Source organism: Pyxicephalus adspersus, chromosome 6 (assembly GCF_032062135.1).
Source record: "Pyxicephalus adspersus chromosome 6, UCB_Pads_2.0, whole genome shotgun sequence".
Classification (NCBI taxonomy): domain Eukaryota; kingdom Metazoa; phylum Chordata; class Amphibia; order Anura; family Pyxicephalidae; genus Pyxicephalus; species Pyxicephalus adspersus.
Window position 1 is genome coordinate 58667484 of NC_092863.1, and position 23133 is coordinate 58690616.

The 23133-nt window shown below is 35.6% G+C and overlaps 1 protein-coding gene across 1 annotated transcript in view; it reads left to right on the forward strand.

The window, feature by feature from the left end:
* Positions 1–22980, forward strand: part of CCDC60 (coiled-coil domain containing 60) — a 104736-nt gene extending 81756 nt beyond the window's left edge. The window contains exons 10-15 of the mRNA XM_072415969.1: positions 9465–9552; positions 11693–11776; positions 12178–12318; positions 13242–13376; positions 13541–13727; positions 22288–22980. Of these exons, the coding sequence (XP_072272070.1) occupies positions 9465–9552; positions 11693–11776; positions 12178–12318; positions 13242–13376; positions 13541–13727; positions 22288–22401 (749 nt within the window). The 3' untranslated portion in view covers positions 22402–22980. The remainder of the gene's footprint in view (positions 1–9464; positions 9553–11692; positions 11777–12177; positions 12319–13241; positions 13377–13540; positions 13728–22287) is intronic.
* The last annotated feature ends 153 nt before the right edge of the window (positions 22981–23133 follow it).

Sequence of the window (23133 nt, forward strand, 5' to 3'; positions counted from 1 at the left end):
AATTGCCTTACTGTTTTTCAAAGTCTGCACATAGCGAGACAGTCGAATATTGGTCACCCTCTGAGTTTTAGGTTTGCTAAGAAATTTGGTGCTTGTTTACCTATTTTATAATTGAAATCTGTCAGGTTCTGATAATAAATGCTTAGCCTACCAATGTCAATTTGAGAAAGAGCACCGTGAGAACAAGGTTTGCTAAAATTCTTGCAACATATACAGTGTAGGTGACCTGTACAGGACTGTGACTTCTTTGGGAGAAGAATAATGGTTTACTGTAGAAACAAATGGAATGTGGATATGACTGCTAGAAGTGCTGGTAAATAAATTCAAGGTACACCAAGAGAAAAGGTGTGCAAAGTCTCCCAGTTCCTAAGAAGAAAACACAACACAAAGCCTTGATCACACCAGCATGCCGTGGGGAAGAACCCCAGAAAACCCCCTGCTGTTACTTCTAGAGCATTCCAATTAGCAGAACTATAGGACAGACTCAACAGGGGTGTGTCAGATCTCTGCAGAAAAAACACTGCTTCAGACATTGGTTTTTGGTGTTGGTTCTTGTCTTTGTTTCATAAAGGTTGTGTTGAGCCAACCTCTTTGTTGATTATTGAGAGCTCATAGTATAGGTATAAGGGGAAAAAGGGGCAAGAAAGAGGTTTCAGGCTCAGGAGGTTTTTGTGCAAAAAAAAATCAAATGTGTATTTTTCAAGTTACAATTAGTACCTACATCCATACATTGATGTATGCACTAATTGTAACTTGAAAAATACACACTTGATTTATTTTTGCACAAAAACCTCCTGAGCTTGAAACCTCTTTGCCCTTCTTCCCCTTATACCTATACTATGAACTGCTTCAAGACAGACATTAAAGGCCTTTGGTCTTTTGCCTGGATTAATGAACCTACATTGGAAATACACAGTTACATTATTCTAGCCATACTAATTACGATGTCTGAATTTACCTAACCCAAAAAAAGACTGGGTGAAGATGTTGGCCCCAAGAAGGGAGCTTGCCTGGATTAACAAACCTACATTGGAAATACACAGTTATATTATTCCATCTATACTAATTACGATGTCCAAATGTACCTAACCCAAAGGAAGACTGTGTGAAGATGTTGGCCCCAAGTGTTATATAGTATTGGGGGCTTTGGTTTTGCTTTATTGGCTAGAGCAATGCATGTTTTGTTACGCCAGACCCCTATTTTATTGTTATTATTATTATTATTATTTTTATTAAACAGTATTCATTTAGTGCCAACATATTACACAGATCACTCCAGTGGAAAGCAAAACACCCTTATAATGTCCAACTGTGTTTAAAAAGATAAAAACATTTTGCCTAATTCCCGAAGGCAACTGGCAGGATCATCATTATTATTATTATTATTTTTATTATTATTATTATTATTATTATTATTATTAATAAAAATTATTATTATTAAACAGTATTTATATAGTGCCAACATATTACGCAGCTCTGTACAATAAATAGGGGTTTCAAATGACAGACAAATACAAACAATGAAACAGGAGGAGGACCCTGCTCAGAAGAGCTTGCAAGAGAAGGGGGAAGAAGCACACAATAGGGGGCATATGGAATGGTGAGTAAGTAGTGATGGTTTAAGAAGATGTGTAGGCAATTACAAATATCATGTTCACAAATAAATATCTTTATAAGAACAAAGTTCAAGCAGGTTTGCATTGTGGAGAAGTTTTTAGTAGTGTTCTACTATTGAATCTAGTCCTCTTTAATTTTACTGTATTTGTTAAGTCATTTATGAAAAGTATAAATAAATTTACTGTATGAGGTTTTGTTAATAAAGTTACTTATGTTAATACCTTTAAATGATGATCCAGGCCCAGAAAGTCCTGAAAGGAATGGGTGGGCTGGGCACTCAATGCAATTTTCAGACCAGAAATTTACAGTAGCTAGAAAGCAACTTTATATTGAAAAAAGGCACCTGCCTTTTGAGTAAGGGGAAGTTGCAGCCTTAGGCCAGGTGGGTCAGCTGCAAAGGCAGTATGGAGCATGTGAGCTGGGAGAAGTTCTCCCACAGTTTAGGTCTGGAAGACCAGAGCCAGTAGGCAAACTTTTTTGTCATGTTGTGAATGACATTGATCCCCTGCGGGGTAAAACCCTCTTCTGGTTGACTTAAAACTAGCAAGAAGCTAAACTGAGACTTTTTTAAACAAAATATGAAAAAATGTAAAATTGTAGATTACTGGAGCATAGGGTCACTAAAGCATCTATGCTTGGAGTATGGACATTAAACTACCTTTATATCCTTAACAAACAGAATATGAGCTTTAAAGCAAGTCTTTTTTGATTTATCTATTTGATTTGAAACTGCATCTTCCCATAGATCCTCACAAATCACAACAAATACTCTAGGTTAGGCTGTATACACACCTGCAATTATTGTTGTTGGATAGGATCTTTCACGATCCTTTCCAACGACAAAAGAGTGAAAGATGCATGAGCGAGTGCTTTACATACAGCACCGTTCTGTTCTATAGAGAGGGGAGGGGGAGAACTGCCTAGTGGCACCCTGCTGCGCGCTCTCCCTCTTGCCTTGCATTAGGATCGTTTGCCCTCCATCGTTTGTGTATCCCCCAGGACAGTCAGTCGCTGTACACATGCCATATTCTTGTCTGAAATCGTCCCTGAGCCGATTATCGGGCGAGAACCATTGGACGTGTGTACGTAGCTTTACAGTCAGCTTGTAACAGATTAGGCTAGCCATACACTGTTACACACAAAAACTGTTTAGATAAGGTATTTGGTTGTTTTATTGGCATTATTTGAACCATTGTATTATATCATAAATAATATAAATGAAAAACAGCGTATTCAGAATATGTAAATACTTTGGTATGGGTCAATGGGCTCAATTTAACTGTTTGTAAAGTTGACACTAGGTATTAAACGGACAGCTTTAAAAGTTTATTGAAATTTGAAAATAAATTTAGGAAAAAACTTTAGCAATGTGTTTGAAAGCAACTAGATTTTGTCGCTGCATTTGACCACAGTAATTTTGATCCCATCTCCTTATGGATGATTAGGTTTAGTACCTTTTTATGTCTTCTTACTCATCTGCTTTGTGAAAATTCTAAGTTGAAAGTCTAAGCATACTAAAAAGGTGCTACAGGTATGTTTGGCTTTAGTGGAATGGTGTGCTTTAGCTGATAGCACACAACACCCCCTTATACATTTATTTATCTCAGCCATTATTTAGCAGGGATATTAAGCTTAACATCTAATGTACAAAAAGTAACTAGATGGCAAATCTACAATGCTGTATGTAAAACTACATCAGGGAAAGATAGAAACATGCATGTGAAAATATGTGGATACCATCAAAATGAGTGTATGTAAATTCATAAAATGAATTCTTAATAAATATCCAAGGCTACCTTTGTATGAACAATTGTACCAATTGTGGACAACTGGGTCCTCTATATCCTGTGCAGGCACACAGTGGCTCTATTTAATCCTATGAGAAGACCCTGTAGCAGGAGAACTAAGAGGATTCAATACTTTCATGATACATGACCGAACAAAGCTGGTTCTGAATACTGTAGTTCTCTAGCCTTTGGGGTATATAGAACCAGCTCCACGGCAGCAAAAAATGACATTTGCTAATTTTAACATAGTATTAAAAAGAAAATAAAGGAGAACGTACAGTATTTATTAATGTGTACTTTGATGATAGATATAGTAATCTAATCTGTGCTGAAATGTGCCCTAATAAACTACTCATTATTTTAATATACATTGCTAAATGCTTACAGAAAGAATAAGTAGTTTTTCCAAAGGGGAACTTTGGCCTATGCGAAGTCTGATTTAGGATTTCCATTACGTCTCCCATGCATTAGCCCACATAGGCATATATAAATGACATTTGCACTTTCTAGACTTTACCTAGGGTTGACACCTTTTGGTCCAGGGAAACTCAAATGGGAAGGGGGTAGGGGGGCTCCACACATAGGACCTGATTTAATAAAACTCTCCAACACTGGAGAAGAGAGACCATCATGGGTGAACGTGAGTGGTCCAGCAAACCTGGTGTGGATCTGATGCAGACTAAAAACATTTGCCAAATATTAGCAAATAATTTGAAGAAATCTATTTCAGGTTTGCTAGATCACCCAGGTTCTCCCATAAGTCTATCTTCTCCAGTCTTGGAGAACTTTATTAAATCAGACCCAGAAAGTGAAGAAGTAGGTTGGGGCATTTGTCCCTAACTTACTTAAAAATACTGTTATTTTCTAAATCAGGGGTCTCATTTCCAGTCTTCAAGGCCAACTTGCAGGCCAGATTTTGGACCTAACAGTCATGTTCTTACTCTTTGTAAACCATTACTTTTTTTTACTGCTGTCTGTTACAAATTTTAAAAAATGTGCAGATTCTGGTCTTCAAGAAACGAACTGATGACCTGATCTACCTTTAATGAAATAATAAAATATTTCAAAAAAACTTCATACTCCTTATTTATTAGGCAAGACTGCAAAAACACAGATTGTCAAAATAGATCACAAGTTTAAAAATAATACCTCAAACTTGTCTATCCCACATTCATAAATAAAAGACTTCCTTTAATAAATACAAAAATCAAGAACCTTTTATGTGTTAATACTATATGGTAACGCATATCTCATGCATTAAAAACACTGAGGAGTTTACATATGAAGCAATGAATCTAGCATTCAGAATAAAATCTCTAGCAGAGAATCAATCACTGCAAATAAATACACATGGGCCTGGATGATTCTCCAACAGAGAATGTTTGGTGAATGTCAGATTCACTGCTGTATAAATTTACCCCCAAGAAATCAATTGTCTTCTTCTTCACCAGAGTATTGGGGTAATACCCATATAACCAGAAATCATTAGCTAAAGTTAATGTCAGAATCTACTATCTGAATTGCAAGTGGTTTACTAGATGAGTAGAAAAGATGAAAAGCCTGTGTTGAGGAGCCAACCTAAGATACACTATATGGTGATGGGTTTTACCTTTGAGAAATACTACTTGACTGTAAACTGTATAAAACATATGATTTTTTATTGAACACAAGAATCATAAAAAGATTACATCCAACAACATAATCATCAATGTCCACACAGAGCATGTGGATGATTACACAAGCACAAAACAAACAAACCATTAAAGTTAACAATATAAAAAAAAACAATTTGGTTGGGTAAGTATTGTTGAGACATGGACATTGTGATACAAGTTGTAGGCTCTGCTGTTGTTTATACTTTTTGTGTCAGAAGCCACAAAAAAGCTCTCTGACTAAAATATGGTGATAAGCAAAGTAAGTATGTAGGAGTTAGTTCATGATCACAAATGTGCATCATCATAAAAGGTGATCTATACAAACTTACATATAAGTGGCTAATGAATTATTAAGATACTTCTGATCAATGCTCTGGAATAAAAGGACCTCTGGAAAAGGAAAAGGACAATCTAGCGCTGGATTATTGTCCATAGAAAAAGTGTGCTGTGCAGAAGCTATAAAAGTATATATATATATATATATATATATATATACTGTATAGACACACATCATTATTGTATGATTATATAGTTCAGTAAGTAGCTGCATAGAACTAATATCAATTGTAAACTGGAGCTGGGAGAATACAATATACATAGAACACATGTTTGTTCAAATCTTAGCTGGTTAAGCAATGTGATACTCCAATGAGAGAAGAATCTGAAATAGTGGATAAGCAATAATATCATGGATTTTCATAAAATATTCCAAACACAAACACCACAAAGATTTAAATGTACAAATCTCAACAATAATTACTCAATTCAAATGCTGTTTTTCAAATTGTGTGTTATCTTAATAGTTTGTTTGTTTGTGCTTAATGATCCACCTGCTCTGTGTGGACATTGATGATTTTACTGTTGGATATAATCTTCTTATGAGTTATGTGTTCAATAAAAAATCATATGTGAATGCCAAATTCACTGGTTATAAATAGAGCCCTGAGAACTGTATGTAAAAAAAATCACCCTAAACTAATAAATAATTCTGTTACGTCCTTAGAAGGCAATATAGGCTCAAGTGGCCCCTGATCCTAATACAATGGTGTGCAGTCTCTTTTAGGCAAGCTTTATGTTTATTGTAGAGTTACCCCAGGCACTACCCCATGAGTACAAAAGATTGTCACAACAGAAAAGAATACCAAAATATGTTAAGGTTCTGAATCCAAATTAAAATTCCAAACATTGAATGTATTATTTTTTAGGATGTCTGGTGTGGATCCCAGGAAAGGTAACGTTTAGTGCAGGAGTGCAAAGAGTAACACTTTTATTCCCATAAACAAAAATGAGTATTTTGTACCTATTATAATCCATAGTACTTAGAGGGACACGATTAGTTTGACAGGTAGATTTCTTTGCATCATTTAATGTATACCTGTACTAAAACCTATATGAGTATTACAACTTTCTAAAGCTTACCAAGCATCCTTTCTAGTATTTTCAAATGTTGAAATATAGCACTTTTGACTTCTGTTGTTGACATATTTGTTGCGGGCTGAGTTTCAGTTCTGCCATAAAATCCAGAGCGTGTACACAGCTATCAGGCAGTGTAAATTTTCACTGTCACTGCCTGCTGCCATCAACTACATGTGCTGAACTTAGGAACAGATGTTTGGGAAATCTCTATCACATATGCAGTGACAAATACATTACCATAAAACAGTGCACCTTGCACAGTGGCACGTCATAGGAGGGGAGGTGTGTGAGCCATAAAATAAAATTCTCTCTTATGGAATCACTTCACCGTTAAGCACTGTGATCTCTTAAATGTCAGAAAATGGTTTCCATTTGACAATTAAAGGCTGTAATAGTGAGGTTTAGCTCCATCATGGGCTTAATGTGGACCCAAAATTCCACTTTTAAAAATGTTCAGTCAGGGAGGTTATTGCATAAAGTGACAGGTGATTTCCTGCAACAATTTGTCTTACCTGCCTGATCACTCCGGAGACCTGTCAAAAAAGCAGAGCTGTGCTCGTTCAGACCGAAGGACCTTTTGCACTCCTGCATGAGAATTACCAATCAAGTTGGCCCAAGATCGAAAGGAGGAAGGGAAGAAGTAAAAAGATGGTGGCCTGCGATGGAACATGAACAAGTGAGTATAACGGTTTTAGTTCCACTTAGTTCCAATATCTCTTTGGTAATAAGGTATGGACAGGTATTACTTTCTAAACCAGCCTTTCTCAACCCTTTTTTACCATGGAGTAACCCTGGAAATAAAAACCATTAATCAAGAAACCATACCAAAATTCATTACATCTATAGCTCATAGTATTAACATTATAAGTGTTGTATATATATATTTATTAGTGGAAAAAAGCATATTAATGTAATAATCAACAAATTAACAAACCTGTGTGTTACTAACACTGGAATTATGCAGGTGGGAAATCAATCAACACTGCTCAATTTTCTAGCAACCCCTTGCAATCTCTGGAGGAACCCAAGGACTCCATGGAACTCTTATTGAGAGAGACTGATCTAGGCATAAGTTCTAGAAATGTCACTAGCAATGTTTGGGATTGTAATTTTCCATTATCCATCCAAGACATGATCATAAGGAAAATAGTGCAGAGTAAGTGCAGGGATGAATGAATTCATACAGGAGTTGAAAAATTACAGTCTATAAAAAAGGAAAACCAAACAGATGCTGAAAAAAAAGATAAACTTTCATGCACTCCTAATCAGTACATCAGGAGGAGGATGCACAGAAGTATTGTTAAGCTTCTAAATGCTTTGATTGTCTGTTACATCATTTAGCTGGATAGCTGACTCTGACTGGCACTTTGTGACATAGAATGAACAGTCAATTAGTAAAATAAGGACTGCTACAGCAATCAGAAATCATTATTTTGATTACACTGAAGAACTGATAATTAGGTATGTGGATACTCCAGTTGTGTTCTTAATGTCCAGTAATATTTTCAAATGCTGGTAACATTGAAAGAGAGGTTTCCACTTGTCTACACATGGAACAACTGGAATATGGCAACACAACTATTCTATGTTTTTTCAAAACTTGTCGATCTTTACACCTAATAAACAATTCTAGTACACATTACTAATTCTAACTATTCTAATCTCCAAACAGGAAGAAGCCCACTCAGTCCTTGTGCATGTATTCACTAGCTCATATGTCAATAGATATTTCCAAATACAAATATGAGTTTTTGGGCAAATGAGAACCAAATGAATTAGGAATATGTAAAATGTAAGACCTAATGTTCACTATAAACAATGAAACATAATATATTGGCATTGTTTAAGTTTCTGTACATACTGCAAACGCAGCAAAAGATAGCTGTGCAGATTTCACATTGAGCTAAGCAAAAGGGTGGACAATCTTTGCTGAAACAATGTCAAATTAGAAGTTAAAGTAATAACCGTCATGAAGATAAGAAAAACATTTTTAATTTTACTGTCCCTCCCAATGCTTAACATGTATGAAAAATCAGTCAGCTACTGTGTGTTATAGAATCGTGCTTGTCAGATAGAAGTAACTAAAATAGCCCAACTTTTGGTGGCCCCTTTTCATCAGGAGGCCTTGCATGTGTGCTTTTTTTTTAAATACCTATTATTTTCAGATTTTTACAATTTTTACATTTACATGCAGGTTCCCATTCCCAAGCTGTATAGTGAATTTGGGTCCAGACCATACATGCCATCTACACTTATTTTCACATTCTTGCAGAAAGCTACATGAGGAACTGCATTGCTGCAGCCTGTCAGTCCTTATCTGATGTGGTGGGAGTATTATACCTTTTTCTCATTCTTTATTTCCTACCTATTTATTTCACCTAGTGATTTTGTCAAACTCCCTGTCCTAAATGTGACATGTTCTATGTATCTATGGAAGCAATGGCTTTGTCCCTGTAGTCTGCTATCCTACAGACCCATCCTCCTCTCCCAATCTCTATCACATAGGGTGACATTCTTTTGTGGTTCACACAAGATAAGCTGTGACAGCTAACAACATTCTTTGATCTTTCAGTTAAGATCATGGGAAGTTACAGGGACACAGCGTAATAAATAAGTGTTATTCTCTTACAGGAAATCTAGCCTGAAAACTAATACAGCTACAGCATAAAAGAAATGCTTAGGTAAAATATATTACAATAATGGTCCTGGGTTTAGATATACTAAAGGAAACCTTTTAGTTAAAAATGCTATTTGTAGGCAAATAACATGTATCCCTGTACATTATTTTATGTCATACCTCTTGAAATCTTGAAAGATGAAATCTTATGCTTGAAAGACTAATTACAATTAGTTATGACCGGTGAAGTGTATATGCAAATAAAAAAGACAAATTGTTCGAAAAATATCAATTGGAATATAGTATTGTGTGCTGTTTATTTAAAATAATTTCTTCAACTATCTCTGTAATGTAACTCTTTATTTCTTTCAGATATGCAGACCTTGCTGAAGATGATTGGAGAGAGTGTAAGTAAGGAATTAGATGAAGAAGAAAGTCAATCCAAGTACAAATTAAAGATGTATGTATTATACAATTACAATACTGAATGCTACAAACACATTTAAGTATTATGGAGAAACCACAGAAAAATATGTTTGTTAAACCATGTTTTATTTATCACACTCATTCCAATAGATGGGTGAAATAGAACATCAAAAGAATAAAACATCTTTAGTTCAATTAGATATTGATTAGGTATCATTTCATATATACCCCACTTCAGATCCTATGTCACTTCTTTGCCCTGTTGTGGTGTAGAGCAGTGTTTCCCAATCTTTCTTAAGACGCGGCACATATTTTACATTAGAAAAATCCCACAGAACACCACTAAACAAAAATGTCACATAGACAGGTAATTAGCTACCTGCTGCCATCTAGTGGAAGAGTTTTTTTTGGTTCTGCCTATCACTATACATCGTTGGTATAGACAAATAAAGACAAATTATTTGCTGTAAATAAATATTAATTTTTGGACCAATTAACTGAAATTTGATAATTTGCCACGGTACACCACTATAGAGGTCAGAGGAACGAACTACAATGCACAGAGGAGGACCAGGCATCCGACACTCCAGGAAATGTTGAAAACAAAAGATTTTTTAGGCGGTGTAGTTATTATGAATTAACGGTGTAAGCTGAGGGGGTTTAGTTTTTTGCCGATGGTTTGAGATTTCAAAAAAATAGCCACAGAGGTTCTTTTTAAAGGGATGTTTTTTACATGTGAATTTTGTTGCATGGTAAAATTAGCTCCCACCTTCAATAACATTTTGGCAAATACAAAAGTTTTATTTTGAAACTAAATTAGGTTTGCCAAAACTATTCTGCTTATCCCTACTATTTTTATGAGAGGACAACTGTTGGAAGCTCCAGTAATCAGACAGGTTGGCAAACCCTGTGCGACTTCCCACAAAGTCAGGATTACTTTATATATATATATATATATATATATATATATATATATATATATATATATATATATATATATATATTGCATAGTTTTTTTGTGGTATATTGGTTTAATTGGGTTACTTTTTAGATGATTATATACTCACAGAAATTAGGCATATTAATTTCCTCTTTCTGATGTTTGTTGCAGGAGTAATTTTGATGATGTATTAAATGTTTTTTTTATTTTAGGGAGGGAGATATTAAATGTTATGTGCATGTTCTTCATTGCTCTTATACAGTATACATTATACAATATAATATCTTATTCTATTTTGCCTGGGTGATTTGTGTTTAACCGTGTGATTCTATGCTTGCTGTTGTACAGAATATTCTAATATCAAACTTTTTTTTAAACAATGCTTGTTTTATAGCTATCTGCTGAGATAAGATGATGACCTAAAATGATTTGCTGTTCTTTGCCTTCCTGTTTTTGTTTGTGCTTTTATCTTATTGATTTATAAGTACTAATGAATGAATCTCCACAAACTGCGACTTATCAAGTATTACTTACAGTTTCCATTGTAGATTTTAATATAATGCTATAAATCAAGAAGATGTATGTATCCATAAATGTTATTAAAAAACTATCTCATGAAATCAACCTATTTATGTTATGAAATCTAGTCACCCCTTTCAAGGACACGAGAAAGTCAGCTGTCTACGCTGCATACTGCTTTTTAAAGGCCTAAAAAATACATTTTATGTTATTATCTAAATGTGGACTTTTACATGTAGGGAAACTACTAAAAACACAGTTTACAATTGTCTATATGTTTATTATGTCACTTGGCAAAGGATTTTAAATTTTTTAAAGCTATTTGGTGTGTAAAGTAGCTGTAAAATCTATGAATGCCTGCACTGCTTTCTTTAGTTCTACAATATCTGAAGACATACAGATAAATGTTATGAACACTTTAGAATTCAAGTAGAGCTCTCAGGGAACAGTATAAAAAAGGCAAATGTTGACCTTAATATTGGTTAATATTAAGGTTTTAATCTGTAAAAAAGGATCAAAGCATGTTGATAATTGCAAAAAATATGGTAGGGCAACTTAGTTTACCTGGGCATGGCAATGACAGCTTATCCTAGGTCCAAAGAACTAAAAATATATCTCCCAAATAATAAATTTCCTTTTTTAATGTTATTTAAAATTGGTATTATTTTACAAATTGGGTTATTCTTATATGGGTAAATATTTTATATTTTAACAGTGACATATCTTCAACTGAGATCAAAGAAAAAGTGGCTACAAATGATCAAATATTCCCCAAAAGCATCACACAGAGGCCAAAAAGGTAAGGCTAATGTGTTAGCTTTGGAACACTTTAAATTATCACAGAAGATGGATAAGGGAATTCATTACTCCATAAACTCTATGTTAACAGGCTTTGTAAAATAATCTGTTCTCTTTCTTGCCCCAATCACCTTAACTATAGAGATTTTTTCTCGAAAAACCTACATTAAACAGAGATTTTTTTCATTTGGATCAGGTGATCTTCTCAGACTGAATCCCAAAGATATACTTTCTTTTATAAAAACTAATCTAGACTACCTATACATTCACTCTAAAAGCCATTTACTACAGAAATATTCAGGTCTTTTTGTATTCAATATCTAGTCCAATTCAAGTAAATACCTACTTCTATATTATTTTAATACAGTTGAAGTACAAGGAATCATAGTTTTGTCTTTTTAGTTCACCAGCTTCAGTGATGTCTCCCACAAGCCTCTTTATTAAGAGGAAAAGTAACATGCCCTCAGAGATGAAGAAGCTGTTCTTTGAGACTGCTGATGAAGCAGAAATATACCTACATGATAAGGTGGAAGCCATGGAAAGGCAAGTACAAACAAAAAAATACTAATACAAATTTTAATACTACTGTGTATGTTAGGTTTAGTGTTATGGCATAATCTTCAACTAACACGGTATATAGCAAGGAGATAATAGTACCTGGAATGGAATGCTGACCTCTTGTTTTTAAGATCATCTCCAGGAAGAAAAACTTCCACTACAGCCCCCTGTACCTTATTTATTGTATAAAAATATCTAAAAGCCCAAAGTCACACTAAAGGCAAGGTTCCAGATCTAGATGTCATGATAACAGAGGAAAACAAAAACCAATAAAAAAAACTAGCCTGAGCACAGGCAATGAATAGTCCAGTGTGTGTGTGTTTTTTAGGGCCAATTCACATCGTGAATTGTGTTAAAGCAACCCACGTCTTTTGGAGCTGTGCTGCGTTAGTTCTTTAAATCCTTTAAATATGAATCACATGGCAACCGCCTAACACATGTAACGCACCTCAACAGAAAGATGTGTTAGGCCCTCTTCATTTTGAAGATTAGGATTTCTGACTTTGCACTGCCTTTCCTTTTCTGCTTTCTGCTAGTACTTTCTGACAGATGCCAACAATTGCAGCCCCTGTAATAATTTCTTGTCAGTTTTAATACACATGCCCAAAAAAATGTTTTTAAATAGAAGTTGCCCTAAAAAAAGACATTCAACAATATTCACGATTTTCTTTGCCTATTTACTGCTAAATGTTCCATGTTTGTCCCTGTGCATGTTTTGTACAGGTAAACATAACTTGCACACATAAAGAAATATATATGGCACTAAATCATCAACAGATAAATGCCTGTTTATAATCTGCCGGAAATATCCTATTAGCCTACCATATCACATACTATGATGAAATGGGTAGTTTTATGTTCTAACATGATCTTTCCTTTTCTTGTATTGTAATAAATTTCTATTTTAGGAGACGTCAAGAATTCAATACCAAAAAATATCGATCTTTAAATACTATCAGCAATTTCCGCCAAGATCTGGAAAAAATGAGAAAAGCTAACTGCCACATTAAAGAAGAGAAAAATTACACAGACACAAAAAACTGGTGTGTAGCATAGCAAGTATACTTTATTATTATTAGTTCTTAGAATTAGAATAGAATTAGAATTAGAATATATGATACAACTTGATACAAATATTAGCTTATGCTTTGATAGAAATGTTCTGTACATATCTGGATTTAATCAATTGTATTGTCTACAACTGTAGGTTTGTGGTTTTGCAGTCTAGAATACCAGAAGATATGAAAAATAACCAGATCAAAAAGATTTTGGAAAAGCTTGAAAAGTTAGAAGAGAAAAATTTTGTCAGAATACGCCCCCACTCCTTTCTGAAAGTGCTGGCTGGACTTCGTAATTGGGAACTGTGTTCTCCTGACATATGTGTAGCTATAGAGGTAAGAAGGCAGTGAATAAAATCTATAGATAACATATTAAAAATAAAATAATGAGAATTGGCTTGAATACATTTAGGTTATTGGTTTGCTGGTAATTTTAAAACATTCTTTGCTCTAGGGATGTGGAAGTTTATATGTGAATTCATGAGCAGTTCAATTGGCTTGTTTAGGACATAGCTAAGTTATGAGCAATACTCTGTTGATACTGTATTTGCATTTATTGCTAGCCATAATTATAACTACACCTATGGTCATAAAATAAGAGTTCATTTCAAGCTATTTAGTAATTACCCAGGGAGTCTTTTAAAAATTCACTGCTAATAATCTATTAATGAACTGCTTGTGATGGGTTCTCTCTCTTCCAAACCATACTGGCAGCACCTACCACTCTCGAGGACCTCATCCGCACCACCTATTCCCACACACAACCCTACCCAAAGGGGGGGGGGGGGTGCGAGTCTTTCTCCCCTTTTCACAAAATTGTCCTCTGCTTTTGTTTTCCCCAACTTCACAAGTCTTGTCCCCTCCTTGCCCAGCTCTAGACCATACTTTTCTGCTTAAGCAGTTCACCCTTTTGGTTCAGGATTTTATCTTACTATGTAACAACCATTTTTATTTTACAGTGAGTTACTGTTATCACCTTTGCTCGGTGGGAAGGTTCCTGACCAATGAAGTAATAAAACTAAGCTAAATGCAGTAAAACTAAAGGCCTTTGTGGACAGGCTTGGGACCTGTGCCAATAGCATCAGTTTGAGATGCTTCTGAGTTTATTCAGAATTTACTGACAGGTGCATTTGACCCACAGTCAACTTTCTTTTTTGATGGTTCAAGCTGGTATCCCTCTTCCATGGACTTGGAATGCATTTGGAAATGCACAACTTATTTGAAATAAACAAAACTCAGCAAAGCTCAGAAAGTAGCTCCCAGGATCTCCCTAGGCAGGTAGCACGGGATCATCCAAGGCGTGGACTCTAAGTGACACCAGGTCTTCACCAGGGCACCCTGCAAGGAGGCCATTGTGTTTTTTGCTGCTGGGGGTCGGTGTAGAGACAGGTTACAGATGAATGCAGTACGGGACCAAGCGATGGTCAGGGCAGAACGCAGACAGATGTGGTTGGATTCCAGGCAAAGGTCAGGACAGGCGGCAGACAGACAAAGTCAGGTTCCAGGCACAAGTCAGGTCAGAAATCACAAGGGAGCAATGCAGGGTATCAAGGTGGCTGGTGCAAAGTCACAGCACAGCCTCCATTACTACTGAGACTAAACAGCCTCTGCCCCTTTAAATAGCTCCTCCTCCCTGTGCTGTGTCAGTGTGAGCAAGACAGGAAGTGCTGCATGTTCTGTCACCCAGAGACCAAGAGTGAGTGCTGCGCTTGGCAGCTTGACAGGGTACACAGGTACAGGATGCAGCAGGACCGTTAAGCAAGGACCACTGTGGAAACCGACAGTTATTGTGACAGTAGCAGAACAATTACACTGAGTACAGGGGTGTATATCCCAAGAATGCCTGGCCAAAATTACAAATACGTTAACAAGGTAGAATAATAAACATATTTATATTTTAGAGATATGTCTGCATTATTTGTTCTTTTGGTAAACACCACATGTATAATTTTGTTAACAATGCATTTAGGCTAATTAAATATGACCCTTGAAAAGTGGTTGCATATATAACTGGAGGGCCACTATGGTAAAAAAATAAATAAATCTAAACTTCTACTACTTCATCCATAATTCTCCATGGGTAGTATAAATAATAATATATCAGTTTGTAGTAAGTAGGAGTCATACAGGACAGGAGTCTGTACAGTACATATGGGTGAAAAAAAAAATCTTTAGCTACTTTTGTGGGCATTTACTAGTAAGTTTTAAAACCTAAAAAAAACGCAACCTAAAACCACTATATACTTCACAATCATCTTTGAATAACATTTTTATGATGGTATAGTCATAATATGAATGAATTTTTAAAGCTAAAAGACTTATTCTTCAGTCAAAAACTGATGCAAATAGTTAATTAGAATCTTCCAAATTATTGCAAATTATAAGTGTCCAAGAGTAAGAGTAGAAGAGGTTTTAAGTAGAGAGAAATAAAAAAGCAAAGCAGTTTTAGAGAAACTGGCAGTTTACCTGGGAAAGAATCCTAGTTAATCTTTTCAATAATGGGATAACAAATACATTATCTAATTTGACAGATCATTGATATAGAGAAAAAATTTAAGTAGAGGCTCATTTGAGATCACTATGAAACAGATTGATGTTTCGTTCCTGTCAATCCACATTTATTCAGGAGTTTCCCCTCCATATCTGGAACATATGCAGAGCTAGTTTCCAACCCAAAAGGACAGACCTGAGAAGGGAGAAAATGTCTGGTTCTAGTGAATAAGCAAAGAAAAAGGATACTTACTAGAAGGATTAGCAAGTGAAAGCAAATTTTGCAAAATTTTTTTGCAAATTTTGTTCTGTTTTAAAGTCTTATTGGTGCTCCAAGTCTGTCTTGTAATTTTAGAGTGAACAACTAGGGTAAAGAAACCCCCAAGATGCAACAAATGACATTCCGAAATTTAGATAAATTGGGCTCCTCAGATATGAAATTATATTTTCGGGAACTATGTGAAAATATTAAAAATTAAGCCAATTCATTAGATTTATTAAGCTACTACCTTCAGACTGAGATCTGACAGCTCATAGTAATTTTACTACTAAGGACAAATGTCCAAAAGACTACATTTGTACAGCAGTGAAACAAGGCATCACAAAGTGAAACAATATGACACGTTAATCTTAGTCAAGGACAGCAAAGCAAGAAATAAGAAAAAAATACAGCTTTGCTTTCAACTGCTGACACTGGATATGTTTGTTAGAGGACCATAACATGATTATCTTTGTGCATTTTTGTTGAGAATCTTATAAGTGATAGACTGCAGTAATAGGATATCACATAGCACACAACCACACTGAAACCTGCTGTGGAAAAAAAAAATCTGTTACGCTCACATAGTCTTATGTTTATTTACAGTTTAATTATAAACTGCTGATTGTTTTTTGGCACCATGGAGCAGCTATAAAAGTGTGATTCATATCTTACATTTAAATCCAGATAACTTTGTAAAGTCACTCAACCATTTATGAACTGGTACATATTTTTAAGTGTTGATATATTGTCAAACAGAGCCACAAAATAAGATCCTTTATTAGGAAAAGTTCTTAAACCATGTTTCCCCATACAGCTAGATTTAGGACCTATTGTTTAGGGTCTTACAAATTCATAATAAACAGTATAATAACCACTTTATTATACACCTTGACAAGAAAGCATCATAAAGAGTAAACTGCTCTATTAAGTTGATATAATTCTTCTACACCCAACAATACAATCAGTGTTGAAAGATGCCATAAAGTAACATATATATAAACTTGTGCCAATGTCTCCACAAATACTATTTTTTTCTATTGCAGTGCTTTTCATGTACCCAGACCAAAAAGGACAGTACACCATTTAAAGTGATCTTGTCATTCTACTTACAAAGGACAATGGATTGGGTTCTCTCTTTATAGTTTACTAGCTGATTACCCGGCATTGCCCGGGTATTTATTTATTGCAATCTTATACAGGAAAAGCAATCAAATATAGCTATAGTTTTATATCAAGGAAATGTTTTTTTACAGGTTTTAAAAGTATATATACAATTAAATTAAAATACAATTAAATTAACCTAAGTGAATGGCATATGTTCCAATGCTATTTTAAATGTTTTGATAAGAACATTGTGTTCATGAAACATCCTTTGTAACTTTAAGAAAATCTGAAATGTTGTACCTGAGATGTAGGTGCACCTCTGGTCAGTTTCTCTTATTTGGTTTTCAATAAAATATAGTTGTAGAAATTTTGGTGGTTGATCCGGTAGCGGAAGTAACGATCTTTATAGTAAATTTGCCCTTGCACCGTGAATGTTGATGGAAATCCAGGCTGTTGAAGAACTGAAGTGGCACCGAATATTGTCATTTGGAAACATGAGTTGTATTTTCTGATGTTATTAAGAAAACTCTTTGACTATGTATGGTATTTGCCTATGTGTAATTTAAAAATTCTTGTGGTGGTGTTTCCAGTTGGCAGAATTTGAATTTTTTGCAGCAAATACCAGGAGACTCAGATTTAAACTTCTTGGCATGACAGTAACTACAAACCATTTCCATTTTTCCAATAGTAACACTTGCATGCTGCGAGTAGTCTTTATGTGGTTTATAGAAAAATCCTTCCAATGCTAAGCTAAAATGTTGTGCAGTCCTAGATGGTCTGGCTCTTTCTCTCATTTAATGTACTCGGGTCCCACACTGTTGTACTGTCTCTGAAGCTCTAGGTGTAGTAGCTGTATCTCTCTTATCCTGTACTCGGGTCCCATGCCGTTGTACTGTGTCTGATGCTCTAGATGTAGTAGCTCTTTCTCTCATTTCCTGTACTCAGGTCTCATGCTGTTGTACTGTTTCTGAAGCTCTAGATGTAGTAGTTCTTTCTCTGATTTCCTGTACACGGGGTGTCACGCTGTTGTACTGTCTCTGAAGCTCTAGATGTGGTAGCCCTATCTCTCTTATCCTGTAGTCGTGCCTCACACTGTTGTACTGTCTCTGAAGCTCTAGATGTAGTAGCTCTATCTATCTTATCCTATAGTTGGGTGTCACGCTGTTGTGCTGTCCCCGAAGCTCTAGATGTAGTAGCGCTATCTATCTTATCCTGTAGTTGTAGTTGATTGCACTTGGCCAATTGCCTTACGTTTTCTCAAAGGCATTATTACAGGCCAGAAATTTGTAAAAGAGTCCAAAAAAAGTATGTAAGCAAAAGGCACACTGCCACTGAGCAATACATACATACATGCATACATACATACATAAATGCAAATATACCTCTGACATATACCACAGCGCTGTACAAAGATCGGCTGTGCACTCACATGAGTCTAAGTCATATGACTAGCAAGTTTGGTTGAAATCTGTCGAGGCATTTCTGAGTGATGGTGAAACATAGCAAGTTTGGTTGAAATGTCTCCATGCATTTCCCAGTGATGACATACACACATACATACATACATACATCCAAATATAGCTCTGACATATAGCACAGTGCTGTACAAAGATGATTGGTGCACTCACATGAGTCTCAGTCATATGTATGGCATGTTTGGTTGAAATGTCTATATGCGTATTATGTATGATGGTGGAACATACATACACACATACATACATACACACATACATCCAATTTTATACATATAGACATCCTCAGTTGTTATAGTTTCCCTTACTTATGCTTTTTCTCTGGCCAGTTTCTCTGCAAGAGCCCTGATTGCAAAGCTATGTGTAAGCTTGCTGTTAGTGTATGTCAGAGACACCAACTGAAAATTGTACAAATTACATTTATTAAAACAATGCTTCTGTTGGGTTCTTGTAGGAAAAAACTACACTGTTATGATTTATCTCAGCATTTAGAGAGAATGGTAAACTGCTAAAACAGCCACATTTAAACTTCTTTCTCTGCTCGATTTTAGCAGCCTCTATCTCCTTTAGTTTCACCCTTTGGTAAACATAGATATATGTTTAGCAAACAGTCTTGGGAGCACATTCCTTACCAGTCTGCAAAAAATAATAAAATATTATGCGGACACTGCACAGCTACATCAGTCATGACTCACATAAGTCATGACTGCCTCATGTAGTCCTACTCTAAACAGAGTTTTTGTACCAACACCATATGCACTCAATGGCCACCTTTATAGTACTGGATTTGGACCCCTTTTGCTTTTAGAACTGCCATAATTCTTGTGGCAAAGTTTCAACAAGGTGTTGTAAACATTTAGTTTGAAATGATTTGAGCTTTATAATATGGTGCGATAACCTGGTTTTACCCTGGGTACACTAGGTATAAAGGGACAGATATGGCCAGCAGCAATACTAAGGTAGAATGTGCTTACTGGGCCCAAAGTAAGAGAAGAAACTATCCCCCACACCAATATGCCACCACCACAAGTCTGAATCTTAGATTCAAGGCAGGATGGATCAAGGATATCACAAATTTTCAACTTAAAGTCTATAATTAGGAAATGGAAAGGTTTGGTTCTACTAGGACCCCCCTCCGATTAGGCCATCCCTCTAAACTGGATTGTAGAACAAGAAGTTATAGGAATTACTGAGTGATATCTGTGTGCATGTGGCAATTACACAAATGCACCCAAAATGTAGCCTGTGGGTTGCAAGTCTCCGTTAGGCTTTGCCAAAATGCGCCATAAAGATTCTGAGGCCAAGTGGAAAAAGGGGTTATGGTCACATAAGACTAAAATCAAACCATTTGGTCCCAACATTAAACAATATATCTAGTGCAAAGCCAATACAGCCCACCATCCAAAGAACACCATGCCTACAGTGAAGTATGTAACTAGTAGCAATCTGCTCACTCTCTTCAGCAGAGACTGGGGCATTTGTCAGGATAGAAGGAAAAATTAATGGGACAAAATACTGTCAAATTTCTGAGGAAAACCTACTCCCCTCAACCAGAAAAATATCAATCGGGAGAAGGTTATCCTTCCAACATGGCCATAATCCAGAGCCCAGACTTAAACCCTCAATGAAAATCTGTGGAATGATCCAATATGATTAAGCTTGAACAGTTCTGTAAAGAATATTGAGCAAATATTACACAGTCCAAACGTACACAGTTGGTAGAGAAATATCTCAAGGCTGTAATTAAAGCAAAAGGTGGTTCTATAGAACATTTCCTTTATCTATGTTAGGTATTCTGTTTTTTTATTTTGACTATTTTTATTTTGACTGCTTTTACTTCTTTTTCTTTTACTTTGATGTTATTATTATTATAATGTTAACAATTACATTGAGTAAATACAGCTGGAAGATATAGTTTTTCTATGCGTGTGTATTTTCATTACCAGTTGCAAAGCAACAAAATGGTGAGGACAAGTGATGTCCCTCCCACAAAAATATAAATACCGTATTTTTCGGACCATAAGACGCACTTTTTTGTGTATGTCATCACTGGGAAAAAAAAGTCCCTGCGTCTTATGGTCCAAATGTAGCCTCTGTGCCCGGGCCGTCTCTCCGGTATCCTCCCCAGCCGCTGTCCCGTCCCCCCTGTGTAGCCCCCCCTCCGGTTTTTGTCCTGTCCAGCGCTGCCAGAGTGACTGTGACTCCTGTCACTCTGGTATCTTGCGTCCTCCCACTCTCAGCATGATTGGCTGACAAAGTCATGCTGGGAGCAGGAAAGCACACACATACACAACACACGTACACAACACAAAGTAAACAAATGTTATATGACTGTGCTGTTGGTTTTTAATGCACATAAAATATTTTAGGACACTATTTGTTTCAGAATATTTTTTTCTTCATTTCCCTTCTCTAAAAACTGGTGCGTCTTATGGTCCAGTGCGTCTTATGGTCCGAAAAATACGGTATATCTGCCTGATCGCAGTTGTTAATTAAACCCACTTGTCTTTGCCCCACACGCAGATGTGAATAACTTCATCTAGTCCACATTTGCATTCTAAATGGTGTAACTCCAGCGCATGAGCCTGGGATTTCATTCCTCTGGATGCTGGGATACCTAACACTGTACACTTGAGCTGCACATGCATAGCTCAGTAGTGTACACTGAGGAAAAGATCGAGAGCAGGCAGGTGCATTTAGTTTATTGCAGAAGGGCATCACCTGTCCTTGCTAAAATAATGAACCTGCCCTTTCACATTTATTTATTTAGTTCCATTTTATAATATTAAAACAGATAACATTATCCCTTATGGCTTCCTATTTATGTTCATATCAGTAATAAAATCTTGACTTTTCTTGCTGTTAACTTCCCATACCTTTTTAAAGCCCCAGCTGTGTGTTTCTATAATGGTACCTGATCATTGCACAGAAGATGGCACTTGGTACAAATGTGTAAAAAAGACAAGGAGATAAAAGGACTCAATAAACAGTAGATGTGGGTGATCTACTCAGATAAGGATAAATTATGTAGTTTAGCAAATGAAGTGAAGCTCTACTGATTTCAGCCAGCCAATCATGTGTGAGCAAAAATCATAGCAAAGTGAACATTGACCAGATTCAATAAGTAAGAATTACCAAGCAGAGTGATAATTTACTTTGCTAACTGAACAGCCAAAACAGTTTGAGTAAATCAACCTCTCACCTCTGAAGACCCTATCAAACGAACTTCTGTCCAATATCATCAAATACAAAGGTTTTAAATGTTGGGCATGCATAAAACCTACCTTTTCCATAGGAATGCAATGTAAATGTATGGGGAGTAGCCATAGTGTGTGATATGTACAATGTAGTTAGAATAGGTGCAGCTTGGAGTGAGTATATATATATATATATATATATATATATATATATATATATTTATTACACATTTATGTATTATCAATAAATATTGATGTTAGGTTAATATCTTTAAAAAGTAACAGCTATGATATGTATTTTCATATGATTATGACACCATATCACTGAGTATAGTTCTACTATTAACCCTAGGTGATTTCTTGTTTTGCAGTTTGTGAGGGAACATCTGGTGCAGATGCCATCAGAAGATTATACAACTTGGCTCCAGACAAAACTGACTTCTTCATCATCCCATAGAGTCCAGAGTGCACCACCACAGAGATGACCACGTCAAGTCTAAATGACAAATTAGTCATAGGAAACAAAATACAAAAGTACTTGTTAACTTGCTATTTTTTTACCAGCAACACATGGTGACCTTTGTTTTATATATTTATGTTGTCATTTCTTTTGTGCAAGATCAACCCTATGGAATGGTATCTGGGATAGCAGCATAAGGTTTCAGGTTTCCTTTTTTTCCAGGGCATCCAATTTTAGACTTTTTGTCAATTTAGTCTTTAGTATCCAAGAAATTGTATATATGCAGTGCACTAAAATAAAAGTATGGCAATCACATTTCAGTTTTGGGGGCCGTTTGGGAGCAAAACACAGTTTGAATGAGCTCTGGCTATTGCACAGAGATAAAAAAAAGTTGAAGATTTAGATTCCAGCACATACTCAGTTTAAAAACATGGGTCCTTTGTGTCATGTGTTTTTTTAAATTTCAAAATGAAAGATACCATTTAGATATATGAATCCATCAATGAATTATTGGGATATCACTTTTTTCTAATAATATTCAAACTTTTTATACATTGTAAATATTCCCTATGAAATAAAACTTATTTTGAATAAATGTCTGTGGACAATATGTTGTATGTTATATGGACTTTATAAACTCCAAAAGCAACTTCTACAACCCATTTACTCCACCATTAAACAATTTCTGGCGTAAGATGTAAAGAGGACAATGCGGTATATTATAAACTATAGGATATGCAAAATTTTAAAATAATAT